The sequence below is a fragment of the Anopheles arabiensis genome, chromosome 2 (assembly GCF_016920715.1).
Source record: "Anopheles arabiensis isolate DONGOLA chromosome 2, AaraD3, whole genome shotgun sequence".
In the NCBI taxonomy this organism is placed as follows: domain Eukaryota; kingdom Metazoa; phylum Arthropoda; class Insecta; order Diptera; family Culicidae; genus Anopheles; species Anopheles arabiensis.
The window spans coordinates 27945047-27972908 of record NC_053517.1 but is presented as its reverse complement, the minus strand read 5'-3'; the positions used below and the strand labels follow the sequence as shown (position 1 = coordinate 27972908).

The 27862-nt window shown below is 50.5% G+C and overlaps 1 protein-coding gene across 9 annotated transcripts in view; it reads right to left on the bottom strand.

Annotated features, from left to right (window-relative positions):
- The window catches only part of LOC120897925 (sodium/potassium-transporting ATPase subunit alpha), a 67409-nt gene that overhangs the window by 28114 nt on the left and 11433 nt on the right, over window positions 1–27862 (bottom strand). The window contains exons 1-2 of one of the 9 annotated variants that reach the window (XM_040303145.1): window positions 5392–5910; window positions 1549–1672 (exon numbers count right to left, since the gene is read on the bottom strand). The exons of 6 other annotated variants lie outside the window; for them this stretch is intronic. In XM_040303145.1, coding sequence (XP_040159079.1) covers window positions 1549–1557 — 9 coding nt within the window. In that variant the 5' untranslated portion in view covers window positions 1558–1672; window positions 5392–5910. Of the gene's footprint in view, window positions 1–1548; window positions 1673–4073; window positions 4254–5391; window positions 5911–27862 lie in introns of those variants that run through there. 2 more of the 9 variants (XM_040303146.1, XM_040303147.1) reach the window with 2 other exon arrangements.

Here is a 27862-nt window from a genome sequence, read left to right as displayed (position 1 = left end):
AGCCACACGTGCCCAAAAGCCGGTTAGAAAAACCCGTGAGGTACGCGCACATCAAAACGGCGTCGAAACGTTACCCACGCTGTCACATCTTCAAAGTGTGCACCACCACACCACAGACGGGCAAATTTATGAAATCGTAAATCTTTTTAAACCCCTCCAAATGTGCGTTTCAAGCGCTAAAATGAAAAAAAAAGTGTTTGCTTTTGCAGCCACAGCCGGCATCGCTCAAGCTAGCAGCCGCGGTTCTGGAGAGAGCGGGGCTCCTTCGTTTGTACGCAGTTCACGTTTCGTCAGTTAGCCGTGTCGTGTCCTTCAGATTTTTTTTCAGGCAATGTTTGAAGGGTGAAATTGTTCGATAATTTTGTTGCCACCGAGCGTTTTGTGAGCGATACTTTTGTGCGGACTGTCGAACAGCCGAAACGATTGGCGATGTACGCGATGTACGCGACGGACACCGCGTGCTCGTTTATTCTACCACCACCACCACACATCATTGACCCACAATCAAGCGAGAAGAGGAGGCCCCGACGTGACTGTGGGGACGGACGGGAGGAGGGGAAGACGGGCGCATCGTGTTACACAGTCCAATCAATGTCCATCGAATCGTAGCATCGCGGATCGTTTTGGCGAGTCGAAGGTGATTGATTTATTTCTGCTGGAATGTGGTACGTCCCCGCTGCGCCCGTTCGTTCAGTCGGCAGAGTTGATTTGCGTAGGCACACACACACACACTTGACACCATGAATGGGTATTTTTGTCCAACGCAAATATATGTATAAACAACGCCGTTAGCAAGGCTTTCGTGGCTGTGTGCGGGTTTAGCGGATGTCTATGTATCGTGCGGTTGCAATTATTGCTTACTGTAAGAGCAAGGCAACAGCAGTCGCAACAGAACAACCATGTAGAAGTTCGACACAGCAGCAGCAGCACGGTTGAAAATCAATAATATACCCCCTTCCATTTGTGACCTACGCGAGCGAAACACACACACACACAGTACAAACTCTTGTGTGTTGTATAAATTCTCAATTTGTCGTAATAGAATTGTTCTCATTATTATTATATACTCAAAGCAACGGAAGCAGAGTAACTATATACTACAAGAATGCTTCAAGTGATTACGTTTTGTCGCATGATTATGTAACACTCTGAAAAAAGCAAAAAAGGGCCGACCGATGGAAGCATTGAAAGCTTTCGCATAAATAAAATCGGAACAGAATTGTTCATAAAAAAGAAGAAAAAATAGTCTCATAATAATGTTTGCATTTTTTTTTTTCGTTTAGTATTTCACAACTATTTCCAGTACCAATGCGCTGCCAGGTCCTGTCGCAGCATTATGTAATAACGGTGGAGGCAGATGCCTGCGGGCTGGAATCTAATTTCTTGTTCAGTTCGTTCGTTGAGTTCGTTTGGGATTGTTCGCTGCTCCATTTCACGTCACGGGCTTTAGAGAAGTTTTTGTTGCTTTCTGTGATACATTTTTGGAAAGAGCTAGGGTTTTCAGAATGTTTCTCCTCCACATTGCGTCGCGCTCGTAGAAAAACCTACCTGAGGCATTGTGTGCGCCCTTTTGCTCTAATGCCTGGCGGGAAGTGAAGGACAAACACGGACAAGCAGCGCTACCAGCTGTACGAGTATAGAGCAAGTGTGCTTTAACCAGCCACTTCGCACACTACCGTGTGTGTGTGTGTTTTTTTTTTCAGACCATGTGCGGGTTGGGGAGGGGACAATGCAGTTGGAAGCGTAAAGAAAAAGAAAAGCGAAATGCAATAAAACAATAAACAAACACACAACTCTTTTAACAGACATGTAAACGGAACCTTATGCTATGGCCAGAAATGTTAACAATGGTAAAGAGTGGCCACTTTACATGTACACACACACACACATACACACGTGTCATATGAGCGTGAAATACCACGGACGGCAAGGAATCCTCCTGACTCCAAGGCACATGCCGCCGGATCGAAACAGTTGCGCAACGCGACGTTTTCTTTCCACCATTTCTCCCCTTCACTCACTGCCCTCTCCCGGGGAGAGGGCAGGGAAGGCAGAAGCTTCACGGCACGGTAAAGTATAATTGAGAGACGGAAAACTGTGTACCACAGAGGAGAGCGAGCATGCCACCAGCAGCTGCTGAAAAGCTCAGTGGAAAACTCAACTCCTTCTCTCTCTCTCTCTCGAACCGTTCTTCGCTCGTTGGTCACTCATTAAGAGCACACGCTCTTCAACACGCCGTAATTGCTTCGCTCTCGTTCGCTGAGGAAAAAGGAAAATGCTAACCCACCACACACCATTGCGTTTGAGCAGAAAGAGAATGCGTGCCCTCAACGTGCAAAATAGGAACATTGTCCACAAGTAAGATGGCACCTGCCAAATGGTAATGAACAGGCATAAAAAAAATCACACCCATAACAGACGGATGGGTTTCAAAATGTATAACGTTTACCGAACAGTTTACAGAACGCAGAGAAAACTAAAACGGTTGTCGATTTAGCTTCTGGTCTAGCTGCTGTCTACAGCTCGTGCAGCAACAGACACAGGACACATCAAAACGTGGTGTGGATGGTTGCAAAACTGACCTCAAACCACGGGGTGGGAGGGTCGGGGCCAAAAACTGCCTCTTTTTGTAGTAGAAAAAAGAAAAAAAGCCCAAAAATAAATTTTCATCTCCGACAGTTTGCGTCTCATTTCAATGGGAACATGAACGGGTGCGGGAACATCCTGCTTCCGCTCAGATAGATGGACAGATAGAGCGAGAGCGCGCAAGAGAAAAGCATTTCATGAGCGACACGAAAATCAGTTAGTGTTAGTGTGGTACACTTTTCTCCAACACTGCTTCTTACCGCACACCAGAAGGGATATCATATGATCAATTGGGGTTGAAGATTTGTATCAACATATTATAAAACGCAATCTAATTTCTGGAAAATATATAAATGATTATATAGCAAAAATATTTCTCGCAGCAAGGAACGTTCTTCCGTATGTACACTGTGGTTTTAGCAGTGGTGGTGTAGTAACGATGGTAATAGTAGTAGTAGCAGTATTCATCAAACCGTTGCAGGTGTATGTGCGGAGTTGCTATCAGTGTGTGATGGCGCATACATCACAAGGCGCCAGCGATTAAGGATCACGAGTGGCGGTTCACTTCCGTTTACAATGGCACCTCTTCCTATCTAACGAACACACAATCCTTCCCTTTTACTCGGGCTCTCCCTTTCTCTGTACGTCAAAATTTGTCTCCCATACGGTAACTAACACGTCCTCATCATTCAAAAGCACTTTGCAAACCGATTCAACACACGTTTACACTCTTAGTTTTTTACACGCTTTTTCCATACTTTTTTATTTAAAAAAAGCTACGCACACCGTAAAAGTTTCATCACACACGCACACACGCCAATCAGCAGACGGAAAATTGTGAAAAATCCACCACCTAGACGAATCACGAAATACACCACCCCTGTGTCTCTCTCCATCCTTCTTCCTCGTTCACTCAACGTCATGTAGAGTAAAATTATATTTATCACATCGCTTCTTCCCACTGTAATTAACTATGTTCTTCAGCGCGTTGTCGCGTGTTTTTTAGCACTTTTAAATACTCGTGTTTTTTTTGTTGGTCGCTTTGACCTGTGCTCTACAACAGCAGACGAATTTCAGAGTTTTTTTGCTTTGGGTTTTTTTTCGCTGCACTTCTTAGGCGGGAGACGGTAAAGACACCTCTCAATTGGCGGCGAATCTATTTTCTGCCTTACTGGTTTTTTTTGTCGTCTTCTGCTATCTCACTTCCACGGCTAGCAACTGTCCGCGTGCCAAGGTTTTGGTCAGCTCAGAACCCGTAACCCGTCACGACGGTGTTATTATTACCATTTTTCACCTTAAAATGTTTGTGGAACCAGCAGAACGACCAAATTCAAATTAATTTCCTAATCTTATTGCTTTCTAATACGAAAAAAGATCCTTCACGCCACTAACAAGACCCAGCGCACCAGTGCGCACGGGCAGTGTTACATAAAAGCAAGCCCATCTGACACCGCACCACAAAACCGCTCCTCCCCTATTATGCCTACCGGGTTAGCAGCACTGCTTAACCACCGAAACCGGGTCTAAGTACGGACGGAGGATTTTGCACTGGAATTTAAAAAAAAATAGAAACCGTTGTTCCTAATACACCACACGCGCACGAAAGGGTGTTGTATATACGCTTACGCTTAAAACGCTCAAGCGTATTGCAAAAGAATGTCGAGACTGGAATGAATTCCCGTACTGCTAGTGGGTACCGATTTTCGTCCCGATCGCGCGACGTCTTCCTTGCCGAGACGACGTCAAGACGACCGAAGCGCGAAGGATCAATCCGCCGTCCTTCAAACAGCGGGAGAGCGAGAGGGCGCCAGAGAGAGAGAGAGATACGGAGAGCGGGACTCTCGTAACTCCCAAAGTGAGATTCTGCTCACTTTTAAGTGGCACTCATTTTTTGGAACTCATTTCCTCAATTTTGATGTGAGTGTCACACTCCAAAAGGGCGAGAGCGCTCTCTCGAAGATCCCGTATCCGATAGGAAGGATAACAGTGCTTTTTTTTTTGCTCCATCGAACCATATTTTCACCCTCTGCTTCCTTGGAACTATAACTCCCATGTCCTTGTGTCGTAACCGAATTGTTCTGAGATTCAGAAATAAGAAAAGCTTTAGAAAAGCTAACCAACCTAAGTGGGACCCACATTCTTGGGTAAAGGATGCCCAGCAAACACACTTATACACGCACACGCACGTAAAGCACACACACACATGTTTCGGTCGTAGGACGCTTTTGGAGGTCATTGGGTGGAATTTCGTTTTGGAGCTACCATATCGTCACTAAGTAGGCAAAAGCCAACAACCAAAAATCGTTTTGAGCAAAGGAAGTGACGATTCTTACGACACTGGTTATAGGGGAAGTCACACATTCACACATACACTCCGCCAGAAACGCACACTTCAACCCTTCATCGTATGTGTGTCCTTGCAGTCCTGGGTGCCATCGTAGAAACGGGAAAATGGAGAAACCATCAAACTCTCACACACGTCCTCACGCCTACACCGTCCTTTAGTGCACCATCACTACACACATTTTAAGGGGTTTTTTTCCAATAGGACAAAAAAGAGTCCTCTGTTAAGATTAATCGATCCACACACACACACACACGGTGATAGTTTGATGAGCCTTCTCGTTTTTTTAGAATCAAATGAAAAAGGACATACACACACAGACACACCACCAGCACACACCCAACGATGTCGTAATGTCGTCGACGACCAGGTATTGTGTACTTGAACCAGGCAAGGTAAGGGTGTACTGCCGCCCGACCGAGCGATCACCGAGTGGACACACAACGCGCTGATTTACGCACCTATTGGATACTTCGGCTGAAAGACTTTTCCGCAACGCTGATGTGGTGCTTGGCTTTTCCGACCTCCCGCAAGTATCGCAGGAGGGAGACGACTCTGCTCTGCTGAGGGTGGGTGGCACTAACAGCCACACACGCACACAGACACGCGCACACGAAGGAAGTGTAGATGTGTGCAAATCGCACACACACACCCACTCACTAAAGCACACACACACCCACTAACAGTGGGTCACTCCGGCTGCTATCCGGCACACAAACCCCAAGCACACAGACACAGGGCGCTGCTGCACGCACACACTCACGCCAGTGCGCACCGTACACGCGCACACGAAAGCCGCGACACACCGCACACACACACACGCACAACGGGACGCTCACGGTCACGGCACAAACTGTGCGCGCTGAGGGGCGAACCAGTCCTGCAACCGGAAGGGAAGGGCTGTGGTCGGATCGAGTCGGAACACACCAGTTAAAACGCGACCTTCTTCGATCAGGCACGGCGCTCAACTGAGCAGCATCGGTGCGGTGGCTTTTCGTTTAAGCGCTTGCGAGCCGGAGCGCGACTCGGTGCTGGGCCCTGACGCGGGTCGGCCGAAGACGGCCGAGAGCGAAGGCGCAAGGAAGCATGGAGTAGGAAGGGAGGGGGGGGAACGGTTCGGAGAAATATTGGAACCAGAGTTCGGAGAGCGCGCGAGAGCATGTGTCTACTAGGCAAGCATCATCCCCTTGGTGCGAGGGGTAGGGGTGTTGGGACGACCCCGTGTGGCAGGCGGGAGTGGACGGCAACATCCTTTACCGTTTGGCCACTACCTGCACACACACACACACACACACAGACACGCACACTACACACGAAGAGCACGAATTTGCAATGCTCTCACTCTCTCGCGCGACAGTTTCCCTCTCCATCCATTTGCCCTTTCGCTCTCTATATCTCTCTCACTCTCTCTCTCTCTCGCTCTCTTTTCTTCTTAGTAATCCTAGCCGTACGAGCGCATACCTCCCCCGCGTCCGCCGGCACAGTAAGCCGCCATCGTTTCACTCCCACCGCTTCACAAAAACCACCCTCTTTTATTCGCCCACTCGCTCTCGCAACTTCCGCTCTCTATCTCTCTATCTCTCTCTCTCGCGCGCTCCCATCCAGTTTATCAGTCGTAATCGAAAGCTTTCTGGAGCGCGCGATTGAACCATCGCGTGAACGACGCGAGTGCGCCAGCGGTATGACGTCATACTGCGTCACAAAACTTTGGGCGACAGACACACACACACACATGTGCTTCCTCTGCCCTCACGCCCCTCACCACAATTGTATTTATTGTAGTAATCAAACGCACCGGAATCGAACCGTTTGCCTATCGGGAACCAAAGATCTTGCCCTCCAGACGATTATTGGTGCTCAAAACGTCTAAATCAAGTTTGGGGATGGTGCATAACCATTTCATTCGACGTGTTGTAGTTTTTCTCCAACCCCCCTTCCCCCCGCTGGTAGCAGCGTGTTGTCTGTTTTGTTGGGAGAATTTTCAAACACTCTCCCGCGCGCACTCAAAAAAAAAAGGACACAAATCGGAACCCAAAAAAGCTCTCCGGGAGAGAAAAAGCTTCAAGCGGGAAGGACTTCAGAGCTCTGGCGGGGGAGGGTTGGGGTGGCGGAGATGTAGCCTCTCCTGCACGGAGCTCTCGGTAGAAGCATCGGAAACCAAGCAGCAGTCGAGCCGACCAAGGAACTGGTTAAGGAATTGCATAATCTCATTTTCCATTCTGACACACAAACGCACACACACATACCCGCTCAAATGGATCTCAAAATTGTTAAGGATTTGACTGCACACACATTCACAAACACACAAGAAAAAAAAATCCGACTGCAGGTCGCGTGGTGTATCGCCACACGCTCAAGAGGAGCTTGACGATAACAGCAGCTCTGGTGTAGGGTGAAAGCTTCTAGAGCAACTACCCCACCAAATGGCTGCTTAGCCTAACCGGATAAGGCACGCGATTGGAGGTGACACGGCTTATCGCCCCCGATCGCGTACCAGTGTACTAACGCTTCTCCCCCCACGGTGGATTGCACACCACGGGACGAACCCCATTCCTTAGCCGGTCGATTTTTGCCGCGCATGGAGCAAAAGGAGTCGTCCCAACAACCCCAACAACCTACAAGGATAACGGGAGGGAGGGGAGGAGACACACCAGGAACAAAAAAAAAAAACAAGGAAAACAATCGCTCAGTCCCCCCCATAGTGTACGCTTTTCCCTTGACCATTTCCCAAAGCTTACCCCAACGTATGCATTTACGTCCTCACCTCAGAGGAAGGCGACCAAAAACCCCGGAACGAACCGGAAGACGTACGGGGCGCGGCCTGGGGTCGCCAAGAAGAACATGGGTGCTTACACAACACAACAAATTGCTACGTTTGCACAGCAACAACAGCAGTAGCAGCAAACAAATCCGAAAAAGAAGGCAATCGGAAACTGTCACCCTACCAATGTCCTTGCCCTTTTTTTTGTTGTTGTTGTTGCTCTATTCGCCGCCCTCGCACCGTGCCATCCTTCCCATTGCTGAATAGGGAAGGGCAGGCTGGCTGGCGGGCTGGTTGTGTTGCGGCAGCAGCCGCTGCCATGTTCCATTTACCGCATTATTTGTCTCGGGCCTTTTTTTTATAGCACCCACCACATATCAAATGTCATGAGGCAGGGATTAAAAATTGGATTTCGTCCCTCTTTCGTCCTACCGCTGCACCACCACCCGGCGGATATCCGTTCTGAATCGGTTCTTATGTAGCCTCTGCTGCTACTGCTGCACAGGAATGTGTGTGTGTGTGGAGTGGATGTATGTGTATTTTCGTACGCCCAGCACAATCCTTCGGCGTTTAGTCTCGCCAGGCACCGAACGGAGTGGGTGCGCGGAGGGAATAAGCTCTTCGGGACTCTTTTGCCTTCCCACGGACGACGCCACTCAAATGGTGAAATTGGCGGAAAGTTTTATTAGATTTCCGCCAGTTAGCTACCGTACCGCAAAAAGGAGGGGAAAGAAGAGATAGAGGAAAAAGACTACCAACTACGACCGCACCTTTCGCACAGTGCCACAGACTGAGCGTTACGAAACGCAAATTTCTCAAGAAAATAATTGCTGGAGGGTTTACAATCTTTCACGTATTGATGGATTCATGCAGTTTTTTTTGTAGAATATTATATTCCAGCAACTTGAATCAATTATTTCCACCCACTAGCATACTCGCGCGAGATGCTGTCGCAACATTTGCCAACGCTCGCGGACGTACACCCTACTGGAACCAAGACGAGCAGACAACAACAACAACAACAAATAGTCCCTCCAACAGTGTAGGGTGGGAATGGAGGCTCAATTTTCACGTGCGTATTAATTTTCACAACTTTGCTTACCCGCCATTCGTGCGGCCGGATTTTGAGCGACGCGAAACGGCAAACAAACTATTAGCACCGGCACTCTGTAAAGCCACACAGCATATTATCGCCAGTATCACGATCGTTGGCAAACATACAACCTTCCTCGCCGCTCGCTCACACACGCTCACTCTCTCTTGTTTCCTACGTGTTTTGTGTGCCTGCCAAGCCTGTCAAAATTGGCATAAGTTTAGCGAGCCGATAAACAAACACCCAACATACATATCGTTCGTTTCGGGTCGGGTCGGGTGAAAATCGAGCGCAAGAATTTGAGCACGTGCGCTTGATTAAAACGCGCGTTTACTCCAGTGGCCCGGGGGTGGGGGTACGCCTTTTGTCCCGTTCGATTAGCGCTCGATGGCTCGTGTAGTCACAGATTATTATTTGGCCAGTCAAATTCGATTAACGCGTGCGTATGTGTTTGCGCCCCGCATCGTCTTGTGTGGCAAGAGAGCTGGACGCGCTCCTCGTGAACGATCCCCGATCGATAAAGTTTGCGTGAACCAGTATCTCCAATCAAGCCCGGCTTGATTATGTGTTTTCTCTCTCTCGCGCGCGCCTCTTCGAGCGATCTGTCGCACAAAACCAGGCGCTAATCTGTCGACGTGGCCCGTGTCCCATTTGTTTCGACACGCTGGAGTGCCCTTGAAGCCTAGCCACGACTCGCGCCCGACTAATTTCGCTCGCCTTGGGCTGCCCCCGTTCTATCACACCTTCACCCCGCGGGCGCGCTCTGCTATGCATGTGCGTCCACTTAACACAAATCATCGGGCGAAAGAAAAGGAAGCCTGCTCCGAACTTTATTAGACACGACCATGTTCTAGTGCAAAGTTTTATCATCAGCCAGGCTTTTGCGCTGTGGCTGCTGATTACATTACAAAACGCGAAATTCGTCCGGCTCTAGGCATGGGGCCGGAAACCCGGCTCTAACAAGGAAGACATAAATATTGAATTTCACAACGTGTCGCTCCTGCGCCGGGCCTGTCACACGTCTTGTGCATTATACCCCTGCCCAGCCGATCCCATCCCGCACGCCGTACGCGCCCTGATTGCTGCTGTGTGCAATTATTCGCGGTTGACCAGGAGAAGCCCACGACGGCACAGCAAAACCTTTGCCACTCCATCGCAGAAGGAAGCGGTTCCGCGCGCGTTTATCCTCCGGACAGTGGGGGAAGCTCAATTATGCTGATCGCCCTGATTGACGGTGGCCCGGAGAACTTTATTCTGTACGTTTCCCTCACGCCCCAACACTACCATACAAGACGTTTGGTTTCGGGAGACACGCGGGTTGTTTGACGCAGGAGAAGACTCAACCTCGCGCTTGCCCCATTCCAGGCCCCCATTGTCCACACCACACTTAGGCCGCGCCGCCGCATACTTAAGCGGTAACGCACCGTCGGCGGAAGAAAGGTTGTAGCGCTTGCCTGTAGCGCGTCTATGTACTACCACGACTCCCCCCCGACATAATTCCACAACTACTCGCCGGCCATCCACCCACCCTCCATCCATGACCCTTCATCATACAATATATACATCTGCATATATTGAGCGCAATCAGCAACCGGCCATTATTCAATTCCTGAGGACGAGAACGCAAAACGAATGCGACCAGTGGGCCGTGCGTAATGCTGCGCTGGTGATACACGGAGTACTCGGACAGCGGGATAAAGAGAGAGAGAGAAAGCAGCAGCAACGTCAGCCGAACCCGGTGTCTCTTGCCATTCTAACACACACTCCATTATGATATCAACACACAGAAGCGGGTCTTGCGAAACGAATCACAGCCTGCCTGTGGAAAACAATCGCTATGATGACGTAAGACCAACGCTTTACCAGCGAACGAGCGATTGATTGTACGGTTTCGACCTGCCCCGAGGGTGCGATACATATCAGTGTATCGTGTGGGGTCAGGTAATGCAGCAAGGATTTCATACTGCAGAAGCTTAGTGGTTGCGCCCGATAGCCGTACCTCTCCCCAAGAAGCCGCATTAAGCGCGGGGGAGGGGAGATGATACCGCGCCGCAGTTATTACTGACGCAAACCACACCCGCCCGCCGGAAGAAGATCGATGAGCAGGCGGCAGCGCCATTTGCTGCGTTTTTTTTTTAGCAATTGGCGAAGATAATGGAGTAAAAGTACCTATGCCACCTGCTGCAAACCCCACACAACACGGCCGCGGTGGTTTGCGCCTTATCTGACCCGCTTATCTTATCGGGTGGTGCCGCCCCACTATGTGTCACACAGTGCTCAGTGCAGCATTGCAGTAGCAGCTAAGTACGGGGACATACACAACGCACACACACACACACTTACATGCACCTTTCCTCCCACTAGCCTGCAGTCACTAGCGATTCCACGTTGTACCATACCACCATCTACTCCTGCTTCAAGCCTTCTTTTCCTCCTGGAGAAACGCCTCATGTTTCCTCTTCCGTTGGCCAATTACAGGCCTCTTTTCCGTCATACAGGCAACGAACGGCCTCCGGGGGATAACCACCACCGAACAGGAGCAACAACAAAAATGCGCGAAGGAAATGACGTAGGAAATGAATGCTCTCATTTCGCGCTCGAGCATCCACCAGCAGCAATCCAACCTGTGTGTGTGTGTGTGGGCACACTGTGCATGCATCTTGTGCTGCCAGCGAAGTGGAAGTGGAGGCGCACATTCCGGTGGTTGGAAACGATGCAAAACCCACCACACGCTTCCCTCCTCGACAGTATTCGATGTTAGAGACCGAGAAGCTGGATGCACATGCACAACACCATAGCGCCCCAGGACCACACCCGGGACTGGCTAATGAAATATGCTCTTGCTCGCCGACCTGTGACAATAATCGAGACTATGCTCCAAATATCACACGACCGTCAGTGCAGTAATCGACGTCAGCAGCAGCAATAGCATTGCACCGGTGGCAGCGACAAATGATAAACAGCTGCTTGGCTCCAGGACTCACTCTTAGTGCCCGGTAATTTCGACCAGTGTGTGTGCATTGTATCAGATCTTTGTTTTCAAGAGAATAGAGCTGCCATCTTATTTTAGTAGCTGGTTAAAATCGCTCGTGTTCAGATTGTTATCATTCCAGCAGGATATTGTCATTATTCGCGCATCGCCACGAATCCACCGCCACCCAAAACACTGCCAGTAACTCTTGCTCACTCTACTGTGCTACGTCGTCTCCGTGTGTGCCTATTTCCAATTAGTTCTAACGAAGCTTCACGGCCACCATGCTCGTTCGTTCGTCTACTACGTGTATGTGGTGGCTGACTTCTGACGAATGTGAATATGTCTCGAGTTACCCAGACACACACACACACTGCCCTGCAAGTCGGCCTAGAACACCAACCGGAGAAGAGCGGGGCTCTTTCTCCACATCTCGGAAGTGTGATAAACGATCGCACTTAGATCCGTGCCATATCTGCTGTCCTTCGGTTTCGTCTAATACCGCCCCTGCCCTTATGTATGTGCCTGTGTGTGTTTGAGTCGATGGACATCGGGCGTACGCTAATATGTTTTACACCACGGACGTGCACACTAACATACACACACGCAGTGTCTTATCCACCATCGGTGTGGGCCTCGAAGCTCGCGCACTGCTAATCACTAATTAGCTTCCATTATCTGTAGCTACAGTTTTTGCATAAACAACCAAACTCGCCCCTGCCCTCCCAGCTCGCACCCTTCCTGCTGCTGTTGCGTCGAAGCCGTTGGTAGTGTTTTTCGTACGCTGTGGTAAGCTCGCGCAAGAGCACGTCCGTTTTGTCGTTGGCGTGTGTAAATACCTGTGTAAAGATCAGCCTTTACCCCCTCGAGCACAGCCACAGCAAGAGAAGGTGCTAGATTTCGAGCATGATCGAGTATCGTGTCATGTATGTATTAGTGGTGTGCTCTCTGGAGCGCACTCACGACTCCGATCCGGGCCCGGCTATTGTTAGAACGGTTACGACTCCTGCAAAATCGGAACCAGCCAGAAGTCTGAACGACTCCGGATGACTCCGAATGACTCCGGACAACCTCGGATGACTTCCGACAACTCCGGATGACTCCGAACAATTCCGGATGACTCCAACTCCAGAAAACTCCGGAAGACGCAGGACGACTCCGGACGAATGTGGACGACTTCGGACGACTCCGGATGATTCCGAACAACTCCGGACGACTCCGGATGACTCCGGACGACTCCAGACGACTCCCAGTAATTCCAGACGACTCGCCACGATTCCAAAAGGCTGCAGATATTGCTGGGCGGACCTTCGTTTCGGAATCGGATCAGAACTTTACCCATCACTATTATTTATACGTGACGATTATAAGCAATGTCCGAGGCGGCAGGTCTAGCGTCAATTAGCATTTGCTTGAAATGTTGCGCATCCGTTGTAATGTCCAAAAGTATGATAACCTTTTTCGCTTGAAACAAACCATTCACCTTCGAGACCCAGAACCAGTTTAGTTTCCATTTGGCAAACGCTTGGAGATAGTAAGCAGAGTTGGCAAGATGAGATGCCTGATTGACCATTTCCGGTGGCTAGCGAGCTGCTGGAAACGACTCCAAAGACCCTTCACGACTCCTCCACCTTTCTACATCGCAACGAAGCTGCACTAGCTGCTGCAGGAAGAACTAGTGGGCTGTGCATATATGTGTGTCTTATCGTGTTCTTCCCTTCCCACTCACATTTATTCTGATCCACCGAAAAACATTCCGCCAGTGTCCACCACCGTCGACCAGTGGTGATCATTTAAGACAATTTAGTGTGCTAGATTTTATCAATTTGAGCATTACCCATGACTCAAAACGGACGGCACAGTACGACACGATTTGGAACGCCGCAAACGGACCATTCCCCGTCGTTATGCTTCGTGGTCGTGGAGGACGATCGCAAGGCTACTACAGTATAGCGCGACATCATATCGCACCACCGACAAGGCCGGTGCGCTCTTGCACTGGTTCTGATTCACTGCAACTGGTTCTCCCCCTCCGCTTCTCTTTTGATGGCGTTGTTTGCGATGGAAATTGTCATCGTCGCACCAGCATGCGAATTGCCGTCTTGAAAATGGAACTGTGCTAATAGGTGCTGCTCTCTAGTGGTGATGTTGAAACTATAACAATCGCTAATGATACCATCACACTGAAAATGTGCAAGGTTATTCTCGCTGGAACTGATCGTTCGATCGTTTATCAACAGCTAAATGTACATTTCAAATAACACCATCACCCGATGTAGTAGCCATCAGCTATAAACAATTACAAACAAATTTCAATATCAAATGGAGGCGCCCAGCTGGCCGTTGGATTTGGGTAGAATTTAAATGGAGATCAGTAGAGAACAAAACAAAATAGGAATCCTTCGCTTTTTTTTTCTTTTTTCCACTCATCACCACTACCTGTTTTTAAAACCCCATTATCGAACACGCGATAAATGCCACGCTACAACCGACGAGCACACTTCGCTATCAAGCGCCACAAACAACACACGCGAGGGATATGGTATTCGTGCAGCAGCAACAACAACAACAACAGAAAATCCCAAAACAAACAGCAACGGATACGGGTTCGATCTGGTACTGGGCAGATATATAAAATTAAACCCCAACCGGTTCATTAAACCACGCCGCCGAGCGATGATGGCGATGGTCGATTTCATCGATGATGGCGTACAGCCCCGACCACCACCGCAGCGATCCGTGAACCGTAGCCGCGTCATATCATCGTGCACTGCAGGAAGGGGATGCGACATGGTGCATGCAGCACAAGATTTAATACGTTTTTTTTTTATTTACAGAAACGTTTCGAGAGCTTTTTTGAAACGTTTTTATGGCATAATTTATTGTCTGCGTAGTGCACTAGGAGAGATAAACCGTATTATGTTTGTGGTGATTGCATTCTTCGAATTTTATAGAATTAAATTCGTGCTTATAAACACTTTTTTCGCTTGTTTCACCACTGGTAGCTCCACTGTAAAGGCAGCAATGATCCGCGTGCGCTAGGCGAGTGCATCGGAACGATCAACGCCACGCCGTCTGGCCCCAAAAGGCTAACAAGACGAGATGGTGAGGTGAGTGGTAATGGTAATGCACAACACCCGGCCACCAAAACAAAACATCCTTTCAAAACACATCTGCTTTCACGTACACAAACTCACCCCCAACCAACCAACCAACCAAGAAGAAGCCGCGCAGGGATCAGAGGCACACAGAGCGAACCAGTTCGAACCAGTACCCTGAACCGTTCGCCGACGGCTTCCATGGCCGCCGGCTGTGCCTACCTCAACGGCCGTCGACGAAGTGACTTGCTCACCCCCTGCGCGCGCGTCTTGCCTGCACTACCTGCCAGAGGCTCCTCCCACACCCACGGGGCATTCTACTCTACGGGGCTATCATTTCTCCTATCTGTGGCCTCCTGTCCTCCTGACCGCTCGGCCAGTTCGAACCGGATATTGCATCGCGCGTTGTTTGCGATTCGGTGGTCTGTCGTATTTATAGGTTATCGTTGAACCAAAAAAAAAATAAAACAAGTTTCCAATCAGATGGCACCCGCACACAACTGGACGAATCCAGCCGATGCGGTGCACACCTCGGATCACGCCGGTTTTCACTCGGTTCAGTCTGGACTGCACCTGAAATTAATCGCTTGCATTGCATAAGGCCAATGCATGCTTTTCGGAACATTTCGGCGATCGGTTACCGGCGGCCCTTGGAGCAGTGATGACGTCAATCAGGCTAAGGCTCGGCGTGTAGATTAAGCTAAAATTGTAAGAAACAGTCATCGCCGCTGCCGCAACGTCATTACGGCGGTGCACATTTGCTACTCAACGCCATCCCCCTTAAAATGGGTGATGAAGATATATTAAAAAAAATGCAAGAAACCAAGTCAATTCCAATTATTTTTGGATTTTTTTGTTGTTGTTTCGTTTCCCCAACCATTCGCGCAACCAGCACCTTCACCCCGACCCATCCAACAGCGCAGGCAAGAACGTGGTGACACTTCGCGGGCCGGCCGTTCTGACGGATGGACCCGCCGCGCTTGGGTAAAAATAGTCACTTTCTATCTCTTCTTCACGTGGTGTTTGTGCAACTCGCCGCTCGCTTTCTCTCCATCATGTGCGGCGGGCCATGTCCTTCCCGGCATCTTCGGCCAGTATCGTCATCGATTTAACAAAACACATACACACACACCATGGGCGACCCTGCTAGAAATCTAGAGCGCAAAAAGTATCTTCGTCGAAAGGGGACCTACGTCAATCGGTACCCCGGCCCGACCAGCTGCCCCCCTCCAAGGTGCCTGGGGGCCATGCGCGGACCCATGCCGCCAGGTACGTACGTCACGCGTAAACGCCAGACCAGCAGCAGCGCCGCAACAACACAAAACGAGACGCTGCGCGGTGGCCGCGGGACTCCTTCTCTAAGCGCAACGGATTAACCTTGGCAGGTATGCTTGGGAGTAGTGCCGTACACATGCTCTGCCCCCCAAAGGGAATGTACTACACACAGCTGTGCTGAGCAGCAGCAGCAGCGGACGGTCCTTCCACCCAGGGAAAGCAAGATCACCCACTACTACAAACCGTGTGTCGAGAGCTGGTTCGGTTCGCTGCTAGCCGGGTGTCTCGGGCGCAGAGCGTGATCTCTTCTCAGCCCCGTCCGGTAGTCGTGCGCGCGCGCGCGCGCGCTTTTACACTCTTCACAGGCCGCGCTGCTGTTGCTGCTGCTGCTGCTACTCCTCAACCTCAATGGAGGTGTTTTATTTTCGGTCTAAAATGGTACAACCTATAAATAGGCTCGCCCTCGTCTGCCGGATGGCGTCCCAGCGTCAAAATGCTTTGGCCCCTCACCGATACCCCGGGGAGACCTTTACCCCTGGTCCCTGGCCACACAGAATTCAACGCTTCAACCGCACTGCTCTTGCAAGTGGCCAAAGTACGTGGCCGACACGGCAACGACGGGCAGGTTAATTCATGGCAGATGTTTAGCTTCCCCACCGGCGCGGCCTCACCACCACCGGTCTGGATGTTGTTTTTCTTGAGGATGGGATTTTGACGGCACGGTTACCACCGGTTTTCGATCGGCGATTGTTTCCCAGAGTTTTCGTCACAGCGCCGCCGCCGCCGCCGGCTTTATCATGCCGTATTTTTATCGCCGTTTGCGTGCGTCGTTTGGGGGCGGGGGGTGCGTAATCGATCTTGCAAATTGCAGCAAAATTCAACACCTCCTCCTCCTACCCAACGCCTGTGCGTGGCAAAGAGGCCACTACACACCAGCAAATGAGGAAACATTTATCAACGTGTCGGCGGCGCGAACGCGGAATGTGTATATTGGTGGCGGTGGAAGGCGCCCTTTTTTGTTGGTTTGGTGCCATTTATTGTTGTATTTTTACACACACACACACGGGGGCATTCCTGGTACCTACCGCGCCGACCCTACGCCTCTCTACCGACCGAAGAAGACAGATCAGATAAGACGATAAGCGCCTGGCGCGCATGCCACTCTCTCGTTGTGGACCCCCGACGTCGTCTGCTACCCGTCTTCCCAACCCTGGCAGGCGCATTTCGTTGCTGGCGCACGTTGCCGCAATCGTGTGAGCCACCCATCGTAACACACTTGCACACATTAGACCGGTGGAGCGAAAATCCAGTTAGAATCACGATGAATCATTGTATGCTCCGAAATTAAAAGAAAATAAAAACAATATGGGAAACCGCGCAGCTCGTCTTTGATGTACCACAGCGTACACACATCGAATTACTGTAAAACTTTGACTTTGAAAGCCGATGACAGATTTGCTTTTGAAAGGCATCATTTATGCAAACGGAAAGTGCAAAATGTATTCTGCAAAATAATATGTTACCCCGCGCCAAGTTTTTTCCCACTGTTGCCAAATGAATTATTCAAATCCCCACCCCAACCCTCGGGGGGCCTGCTTATCCAACGCCAGCTAATACTTTGCCGCTCGGGTTTTCGCACTGCCAGCAGGCGCACTGGAAACATCATATGACCACCTTCCCATGCAATCACACACACACACACACACACATAGTTCACTCAAGAGCGGATGGGAAACGCCATCGCTCGCCCACACCTATACACATTGCCCGGTCCATGGCCACTCGAACGTATCGCAGCGGTGGGGGGCAGGGCGGCTTGATGGTATATGCTCTCCCGGTTCGTAACATTACCTTCAATTTATCGATTTTATGAACGGTACTACACAGCGCCCCCCTTCTATGAATACATGTTTTTTTATACACACAAACACACACCAAACTCTCACACACACACCGGTAAAACTAGCAACTGCACTTGCGTTACATCCTTCTGCAGTTTTTACCGTGTATCGATCACAACGAGAGAATGAGTGAGAGAGAGAAAGAGAGAGAGAGAAGAAAGAGACGAATAGAAAGAGAGATATGGGACCAGTGACCAATGCGTGTGTGTATGTGTAAGAGACATTTCATCGTGGAAATTTAACAAAAAAAAGCATTTGCCGAGCGCAATGCATCCGGAACAGCGGGGAAAGAGAAGCATATTTGCAACAACCCATGGCAGCACACAGCTGGCGTCACAGTGGCTCCTCACACATATTGGCAAACGCAAATCGAGTGTAACAATGTGCATTCCAATCGTCGTTTGACCCATTGCACACCAGAAGCCGCCCCAGCAGCAGCAAGCGATTATCGGCGCACCAGAACATTAGCCAGACGATTGGACATTGGCGTTGTACCTCCGATGTTGCTGGGGAAATAGAAGCTTTGTGAAATAGCGAACCCAGCAGCAGCATACTCGTACCGTACGCTTCCTGCCCCACCCAAGGGGGGGGGGGGTAGGTAACAATGACACTACTACGCAACACACAACGAAAGTGGGGCGAGCATTAGCTGAAGTTGGCAGCAAATAAAACAGGCTTTCTTTCCAGATGTGTACACAGTGCTCCTCTTAGTGCGCGGTCTGGCACACGACCAGCTTACTTTGCGACTGTGTTCTATGGGGCGCATGGAACAAACATAGAAGCAGTGGAGGGGAGACACAACAAAAAGCCCCAACGACCCACTCAATGCCACAAGTATATGCTTGTATCTATTTCTTCTTTCTTTCTGTTTTCGAGTGGCTTTCCAATGATTGCTGCTTCTGTTATGCTGCTGCTGCTGCTGCATGCTGACTTTCTTTCTGGCTTTGCTTTTCCCAAGAGCGCACGCCGTTCAAATGACCTGCCCCGATTTGGGGTTTGTGTGTGTGTGTGTGTGTGGTAGAGTTCGGTGCCACCAACGGCGAAGAAGAAATCCAAAATTGCTTTTTTTCTCTCCATTTACTAAAAGCAATGTTAGCGAACATGTGAAACACATCGCTAAAGAAAAGCTACACATAGAAAAAGAAAAGAATTTCCAGAAAAAAACATGGATGTTGTGCAAGGGAGGTGCAAGTATGCAACCCTGCCGCAAACAACATCCTTCTTCCCTGTATGCCACAAGGAACATGTGTGTGCACAACGTTGCAATGATTGCGATGGCGTCAGCGAGGAGCCCGGTTCCGGTTGTCCTGGGTGGTAATGCACTATTTATGCCACGACAACGTACGTCACACCACAGGGGCGCGACAATGTTCGCTCCTCGACCTCCTCCTCCTTCCCCGCCGGTCGGTGTGTGGCCTCTCCGCTCGGCAGAAAAAAGGGAACAAGCCACTCGCGTAGATCGTAGATTGCGGCGAACCATTTTGAACGAACCCGGATACAGGATTGAATAATAATGATGGTTGGTGCTTTCCTTGGTGGCGGGCCGTGAGGAAAGAAAAAGAAAGGCCTAGCCATCTTCCTCCCCCTCTCTCTAATTCTACCTTTTTCATTATCTCTGTCTCTCTCGCTCTCTCAAGGTTACCTATAGCCTAGCGCTTTTCTTGCTCCTGTCAAATGGACAGCTTTGCTTTGGGGAGGCTCGACCAGTGAGAAGTTTTGCAAAACCGTTTTCCCTCTCCTGCCCTGCCTGTCAGGACACCATCGACAAGATGGAGCTGGCCCACAGAGCGCTGGGACCAGCGCTGCCGGTCGATTGCCACCAGTTACATCATCGTCCATGGTTGCTGGTTGTGGTGAGGCAAAAACTTTTCGGCAAACACGCCCGTGCATGTGGCGCGGCGGGAGACGTGATAGGGTGTCCTGTGGCGAATGCTAGGCTACTTTTCCCATTACCCATAATGGGCTCACCAAACTCATCCAACCAGAGCCACAATAATGGTATACAATAGAAAGCATCCTGGGAAGCAGGACAACCAACAGGGCACAGGATAATGAAGAATAAAAAGTCAAAAACAATCGACTTTATCTTCAGGGGGCTTGGTCCCTCTCCGATGCAGAGAGATGGTGGCAATAAAATGTGAAGTGAATAACGATAAAAATAACCTTCGCCATTCCCCTCCGCCCTCTCGACTTTCCCCCTCACGCTGTGTGTCACTTGCCGGAAGCTCATTTGATGACGTCAATTAGAAAAGCTTCCCACAGGACGCTACGGTACCTCTCCCAAAAACTCCTCCCGTTATTCAGACACACACATTGGTGGTTCGGAACATCCAACTCCGATGTACATTCTACGAGAGCGCGCCTCCTCGAGCCTGCCTCGAAGAGAATATGCACGAGAAAACAGGCCAGGAGAGCAAGAGAACCAATGATCCCGAATGGCATCGAAAGGCAAGGATATGCTTCAGTACGTGTGTTTGTGGGTGTATGTGTGTGTGTGTGTGTAAGTAGGCCATCCGAATTTGGATCGGTGTTGGTGCGAGCCAAAAAGGGCCACAACATGGAAAATATTACATAACCCTGAACGGCAAGCTTTCACCCCTGAGCACGGAACAAACAATTGCTGGAGAGCAAGCATACAAAAAAGGAGCAGCAGCAGAGCAGTGTGCTGATGCTTACCCTGTGTCTACGAGTTCCCTTTTCCTATACACGCACACACACACACACGCTCACTGCTGCATTGGTTGGAAAAGCCGGGGAGAAAGCACCCACACCACACGCTCAGAGTAGGGCATTGGAGCAATGCGAAAACTCTGCTAAGAGTAATTCCACCTGTCAGAGAGACGCGAACTGAGTTCCGAGCTAGAAGTGAGTTTTGGTGAGCTATTGGCCACCCTTCGTTTTCCATGACTCTTACTCCACCCTCCCCCTCCCTAGCCATATCATTACAGCAGAGAATTTCCCAAAAGCTCTGCCAATCCATACAGGAGCTCACTTTTTCAAAGCTCCCAACACTCACCAGGAGATGGCTCTCTCTAGAGGGCTCTCCAGTAGCTTCCGGCATCAGAGAGAGAGAGAGAACGAGAACAAGTCGATGCTCTCCATCGCAAATGGTATCACAAAATTTTCGGTTACATAATTTGTGCGAAAGGATGGCACCGTGTGTACGTGCCAGGATTCTCCCCGTAGTTCGAGCGAGTTCCGTAAACTTTCCACCAGAAAACTGACTTTCCTAAGAGTTCATTGCACAATGAACTGATATTGTTGTACGAATGAAATAAAACCGATGTCTCACTGTTCAGTAGACCTTTTACAAACGAGTTGACTGTTCGAATTCAGTACGACCCAATGTTACGCCTCCATGGGCCATTAATCTTTGCGCTCCCGTTTTCCAAAATATAGCCTTTTGACCCTAACTAGGGCTTTCGGTCAAAGCTGATAATTGTTCCCTCATCCCATCATCAACGAAATATGGTTCACACCCGCGCACCAGCCTATTCCCTATTCCCCAAAGCCAGCGCTTGCCTCTCCCGAGCTTCGGAGTCCTGGAACCGGGGGCCATAAACATGTGGGACATTTGGCATCCGCTCGGTTATGTCACCGGTGCCAAGAAATTTTCAAGGATGTATGTAAACTCTACGACGGGAACAACGCCACACATACACTCAAATAGGTGGTTGGCTCCAGGACAAAAACTAGTAGTCCACTTTGTCGTGCAAACAAAGCGAGGAAAACCCCACCGTATCAGGCGCACCATATGTATAGAAGAAAAAAAAACGATTGCCCTCGCTGTAGTAGAACTTTTCATCGATTTTAATTCCCCAAACCGCTCCGGAGGAAAACAGCTTTTTCGAAGGTGAAAAGTTGACAATGTTCACACGCCGTGAACGAATAGTGTATCTGTGTGTGTGTCTTTTGTAAGTCAGATGGACTGTTACCAAGCGGAAACAGACCGTGCTTCAATCCAGTTACACAATCCCGGTTCGGGTGGTAGCACTAGCAGGGAGGAGAGGAGACTTTCGGGCTCCGGAAGTGCCCCGTCGACTTTTGCGTAACACCTTGCAAAGGGGAGCCTTAAATTAGGCAGCAATTCACATCACGCAAGTGTGAACTTTCCGGATCGGGGAAGCAAAACTTGCCTTAACGCGAGTGTTACTCCGTTTATCGATTGACCTTATTGCCTGTTCCACGGCACAAACTTGCGTCCTCTGCTACGCGAGTCTATCGGATACACGGCCGGTGTTGTTAATTGTTTCAACATGTTTCAAGGCTTTTCGGTGGACGATAGCTTCCCTGAGTAGAGTGGTCAGGATTCTACGCACACAGCCAACATTCTACCGAAACATCCTTGGAGCGTTAATTATTACAATTAGAATGTCTATCCCGCGGCCATCCCGACGGGAGTAGGGGCGACCCAACAGGAAGCAAGAAACGACAGCGACCATGTCTCGTTGCCAAACTCGCAGTTCCCCGCTGTCCCAAACCCCCACTCTGGAACATCCGCTCGGCCAGAGGGTAGGCAAGCGTCGAAGTTTTGACATCATCGCGTTGATTAGTCCGGCAAACAGTGTTACACAACCGTCCGTGTGTCGCTGTCGATCTGTACTCTCTAACCAGTCTACCTCCTCCCCCCTTACTGTGGTCCGTTCGTCACTAATACTCTGACGTATGCGTAGAACGACGTCCCAAAGACGTCCGATCGGTGTATAGGTTGTATGTCTCGGGCTGCAGCATACTGAAACGACAACCCCCAAAACAACCGATATAACCAGGATGATGATGATGTCCGGCAGCAGCAGCAGCAGCACGCACGGCAACCGCGCGCTATCATTTATGCACACAAATATTGCTTTCAATTGAAGACATCCGCGATCAGCGCATTCGTCTATTGTCCCCGGTCGTGCCGTCTTATTATTATCATCAGCAGCATCATCGTGGCTACCAAACCCCGGGGACAAACACCGGGAGAAACAAAGGCAGCAAACTGTGACCGCCAGCCAGCAGCAAACGCCCCTTGTGGGAAGCTTGGGAACGAACGGGTAGTAGGGCGCAGTAAGGAAAGGGACTACTGCCAAGCGTCATACAAACTCCAAACGCCCTTCAGACATCATTTCAGCTACTTCATCGCGAAATCTGCCCCCGGGCCGCGCTCCAGCAAATCCGGCCCTGATGCGCCTGCCAACGTGTCAAAACCCGGCGGCAATCATTCTACATGCCCACCGAGACAGGAGCAACGTTTTATGGCCTTTTCACGTGAGCGCCTTCCCCGCCCGCCCGCCATTGCGGCATCTGCCTTGGACACTCGAAAATCGGAGTCCGTCCCGTGCCGGAGAGCCCCGTAGCACATTGCTCAATTGCTTACTTTACACGTACACGGACAATCCGTTTTACACGTTCATGGGGCGGCAGAGGGACTGACTGGTGAGGTGGTGGATAGATCGACCCTACCTACGATGGAGGAATAGCAGGGGAGTAGTGTCAACCATCACACCTCTAACCCGCACACAGCGCACCGGTTGAGGGCTAATGATAATTGTTTGTAAAGGCTCAACCTGCCCGCCACAGCCTGGGAGTGGTGGAGTGGTGGCACGGTGTGGCGTAATTGGTCGTTTAAGTTTCGCCGTTCTCATTGTCAACATTTGCCCCACTTTATACCCGTACACCAACGTATCACCTCCACCACCATCACCGCCTTCGTCACGAACGTTCTCTCGTGCAGTGTGTGCCCTCGTGGCTGAGTAATAAATAAAAATCAATCTTGTCCACTTATCCTTCCAAGAGGACAGAAGGCAGAAGGCCAGAGCAGGGCCCCTCCCACTGTCGGCTGCTAGCCGGATTATCATCATCGATGGCGGATGATAAGGTAGGAGAGCAAACATTGCTTCAACTATTGGCGACAGTGAGGATTTTCTTTGGCTCCGCGGAAGATTTTATATTGCAATAAGCAACATTGACACATTGAACCAACTAGACACTGGGCACTCTAAAACCCGGAGCGCAAAACTGGAGCCCGCTCTCCTCCAGCAACTCTTGTGTGGCCTTTCACCAGCGGCGAATAAATTTCCTAATCCGTGCTACCGTGTGTGCGAGATATACATCACAGCGACGCCTGCCTTTGATTAGGGCGAATTATCTCATCAGAATAGTGCGTTTAGACGGTTAGTCGCAGCAGTAGTATCATCGCATCGCCTACAATATCCCGCCGCCGCACTACTATGTTGTGGTGCGAGTGCCCCATCCCTGCGAGAGAGCTCTCGCGTCTTTCAATTGAAGCATCCGCACTTCTATCTGCTGTGCGGTTTGACGCGCGCACCGCGATGCAAAGGCAGGCGGCAGACACGCGCTCAGAGCATGGAACGCGTTTTGCGCGCGGGCGTCCTCGAGGTAGTCCGGGCAGGCTTGCGCCCGCGGCAATCAGTGTAAGTGCGATCGTAAATCTCCCGGCGTTCACGATGCTCTATGGCCGGCGCGCACCGAGTATAATGCCGTTATGTTCGACAATAGCCACTCCTCGCCAATATCTGGCAAACAGTTGGGGGGTGGACATTGCTGACTTCGAAAAACCAAACATCAGTTTGGTAAGTAGGAGCAGTTTGCTTTCCCAAAAACCTTCTCCTGCTGTCCCTCCGACGCTGGGGCATTGTACCGGAACTTCGGACACGTATCCGACGGATAGCGTGGAAGAAAGCGATGCTCTAACCATGCTGCGGTCTGCGAAAACTGCATCGATTCTCAAGAACTGCAGCGGATTATATAACCAGCACCAAACGCGCAATAGCGTGCCCATACCAACATACATACACACACACGTGAGCAGTAGTTGGAGGCTGATGAAGGTGGTTTTTGTAATTTTTACTGCTTACCCACGCCCACCCCCTCTTGCGCCGGCAAGGCTTGTCGCCGCGTACTGAGTCTCCCAGGTTAGGGCGAACCAGGACACGACCACCTGCCCAACGGCTCCCAGCTCAACGCGAGTGGTGTCCTGATGCAATCACACTTTTCCACCCTCTCCAGCCCAAAGCCTACTTCACATGTTCTTTACCCCCCGGACGCATGAGGGATGAAGGACGATGCGAAACAAAGGACGACGATCAATGCTGGTCGGAGCCATAACGGGGCATGAGAAAGGCGAACGTGACAGAACGGCCGTGCGTGCGTGCGTGCATGAAGAACCCATCCCCAACACCCGACAGGTCGTGGGCTCGTTCCACACTCACACACAGAAGCGGGCGAGCCATTGCGCACTTTTCATCGGTACAGGAAGGATGCGCGCGCGTACGTACCCGCTTCGCTCACACTCGTGAGTTCCTGCGGGAGCTCACATCACGGCTGCATCATCACGATTTCCCTTCCGTTCTCCCCCGCCTGTGTATTGAGGGGGGGTTTTACCGTCGAGCTGCTGAAGGACACACTCGGGGTCGTCTCCTCGCACAAAACCGTGGAGGATCGGTCGGTCCCACGCACAAATCCATCGCTCTCGTCGCTTCAAATCCCTCATTCTCAAGAGTCACACACACCCATGAAACTCCCGCGGAAACATCAAATGCTCTCTCTCTCTTTCTCTCGGAAAGTTGGGAAAAGCTTTTCCAGCTTTCTCTTCTGCATCGCACACACTTCTGGGAAGGGTGACAGCGTGCCCCGTTTGGCCCCGAGACTCACTTCACTCCGCTCTCTTCACTCTTCACTCCGTTTGCTCGAGGAAGCAAACAAACACAAAAAGACTGCGAAACCTTTAATCGCATAACGATCGACCCGTTGGGTCACAATTTGTGCCGACAGCCCTGGAAGCCCTGCTACGCAATGTGTGTGTGTGTATCGACGTTCCTTGCTGGCCCTGTTCTCCCTCCAAAACTCCTGCACGCTTTCACCCCAAAACGGTTCGTGGTTCTGGGTGGCATCAAGGGGGATGAAAAAAATAATAATGCAATTACGCCTACGCTGAGGCAAACTACCCGAGAATGAATGTATCGCACTTCGCACCAGAGCTAAGCGCACTGCATCCATTTCCACCCGGTTCCCCCAGATTAACAAGGATTGAGCGCATCGTGTTACAAGACCCGTTACGTAACCGGATATTAACGCACGTTAAGCCCTGCTTCGGTTTGCTCGAACCCTCCGCAATCGTGTGAAACCGATCGATGAAGCGTTGGTGCCTTTTATCGCCTCCACGACCTTGCAGAATTTTTCGTCCAGCCGTAGCCGTGTGATGTGTGTGTCTTTTCGTTCGGCCCTGATAAGCGACGAACGCGGACTGCTGGCTGCGCTAACCTGTCTGCATCGGATGGGACGACACGCGTTTGGGTGCGTTTCGATAAGCGCCTACAAAACGGTCCTGCAAGACGTCCCTATTCCCCCTCCTGTACCATTCCACCCACCAATGGGAGCTCCCCCTCTATTTAAAGGAACGTGAGTTGCGTGATTAAGGTTCGATGAAAAATCGATAACACCGACTCCCCTTCTCCTTATCGGTCCCTGTTTGCATGTAGTAGTTGTTGTTTTTTTTTACGGGTACAACCACCCTGTTTTCTCGCCTCACTCCCTCGATGGTCCGGTGTCTTGTTCAAGGCGAATGGTTTAATCTCCCTTGGCCGTACGCCTCGACGAACCGGTTCACCGGTTGCGCGCTACACCCTAATAATGTAACGCGCTCGCTGCGCCACCCATTGCGGACAAATCGATTGCAAGTTTGGGGGGGAGGAGGTAAGGGGGGCTAATTTGGGGGCTTTTTTTCTGTATATTGACCCTCTGCCAAGGTAACCTCGCGCGTACATGTCACCCCTGTCGGCAGACCGCAGCCAAACGCCCGCTTTAATGATAGAGTCGGAAGGAAAACACAGTCCAAAGCGAATCGTTTTATAGCCAGCCCTAGATGGAGGAGACGCACACGGATAGTAGAGGAGCGTAGCAGGTGCAGCTATGGCTACTTAAGCGACGGACGAAGTCAGGGAATTCTGCGTCTGTTGTTACGCAGCATAGTGGAGAGAAAAGCGAACCGAGGAATATAAAATTCCACCAAAATGATTGACAAACTCATTACGAGCCAACGAGGACACTGCCTTCCCTTACACGAAATATGCATATGCAGCACAGCGAGCTCATCAAAGTGAAACCATGCAGCCGATGCACGTCAGGAATCGGGCTCGTGCAGCACACAGCTAATGGGGGACGACTTGCATGCCGAGCCACGTGAAAGCGAACGAAACGAAAAACCCCATCGCCCACGCGGAGACAGGTTGTCTGACGCAGGCCTGCACCCCTTCTGTCCTTACGCCACATCCTCACCCTCTCTCCCAGCGATACAGTAAAGGATAATCGAACGCAAAACAGAACAACACACATACACAGATAGGGAAATGGGAAGGAAATTCAATCGCTGGCAGTTAGCTGGAACAAGGGGAAGCAAACCCCATTGCCCATCGGTTGTAAAATGGTGCAGTTTGATTACCCATTCCGCACATCCCCTTCATTTCCTCCGACCTTTTTTTTTAAGTCGTGATGGGAAATAGTAATCAGAATACGACAACAACAACAAAAATCCCGTACGGCACACGAAAATAAACTATTTCGTTCGCCGAAGCATAATGCCGCCGTCGTCGTGCGCATAATAAATGAGTGTGTGCTTATGATGTAACACGGCGGTTCACACAATCGGTGGAGCCACCCGGCCTTTACGTAACGCGGGTGGGTGGGGGCAGTGTACGGCATGAGCTACACACCGGAGACCGGTCGACAGGTTCTTCTCGGCCTGCCACCGGTCTGTCGGCGCGCGTGCCGAAACTCAACTCCTCCCGGTTGCAAACGCTTGGTTTTACCTTGTTTGGAGTACAACGGAGAAA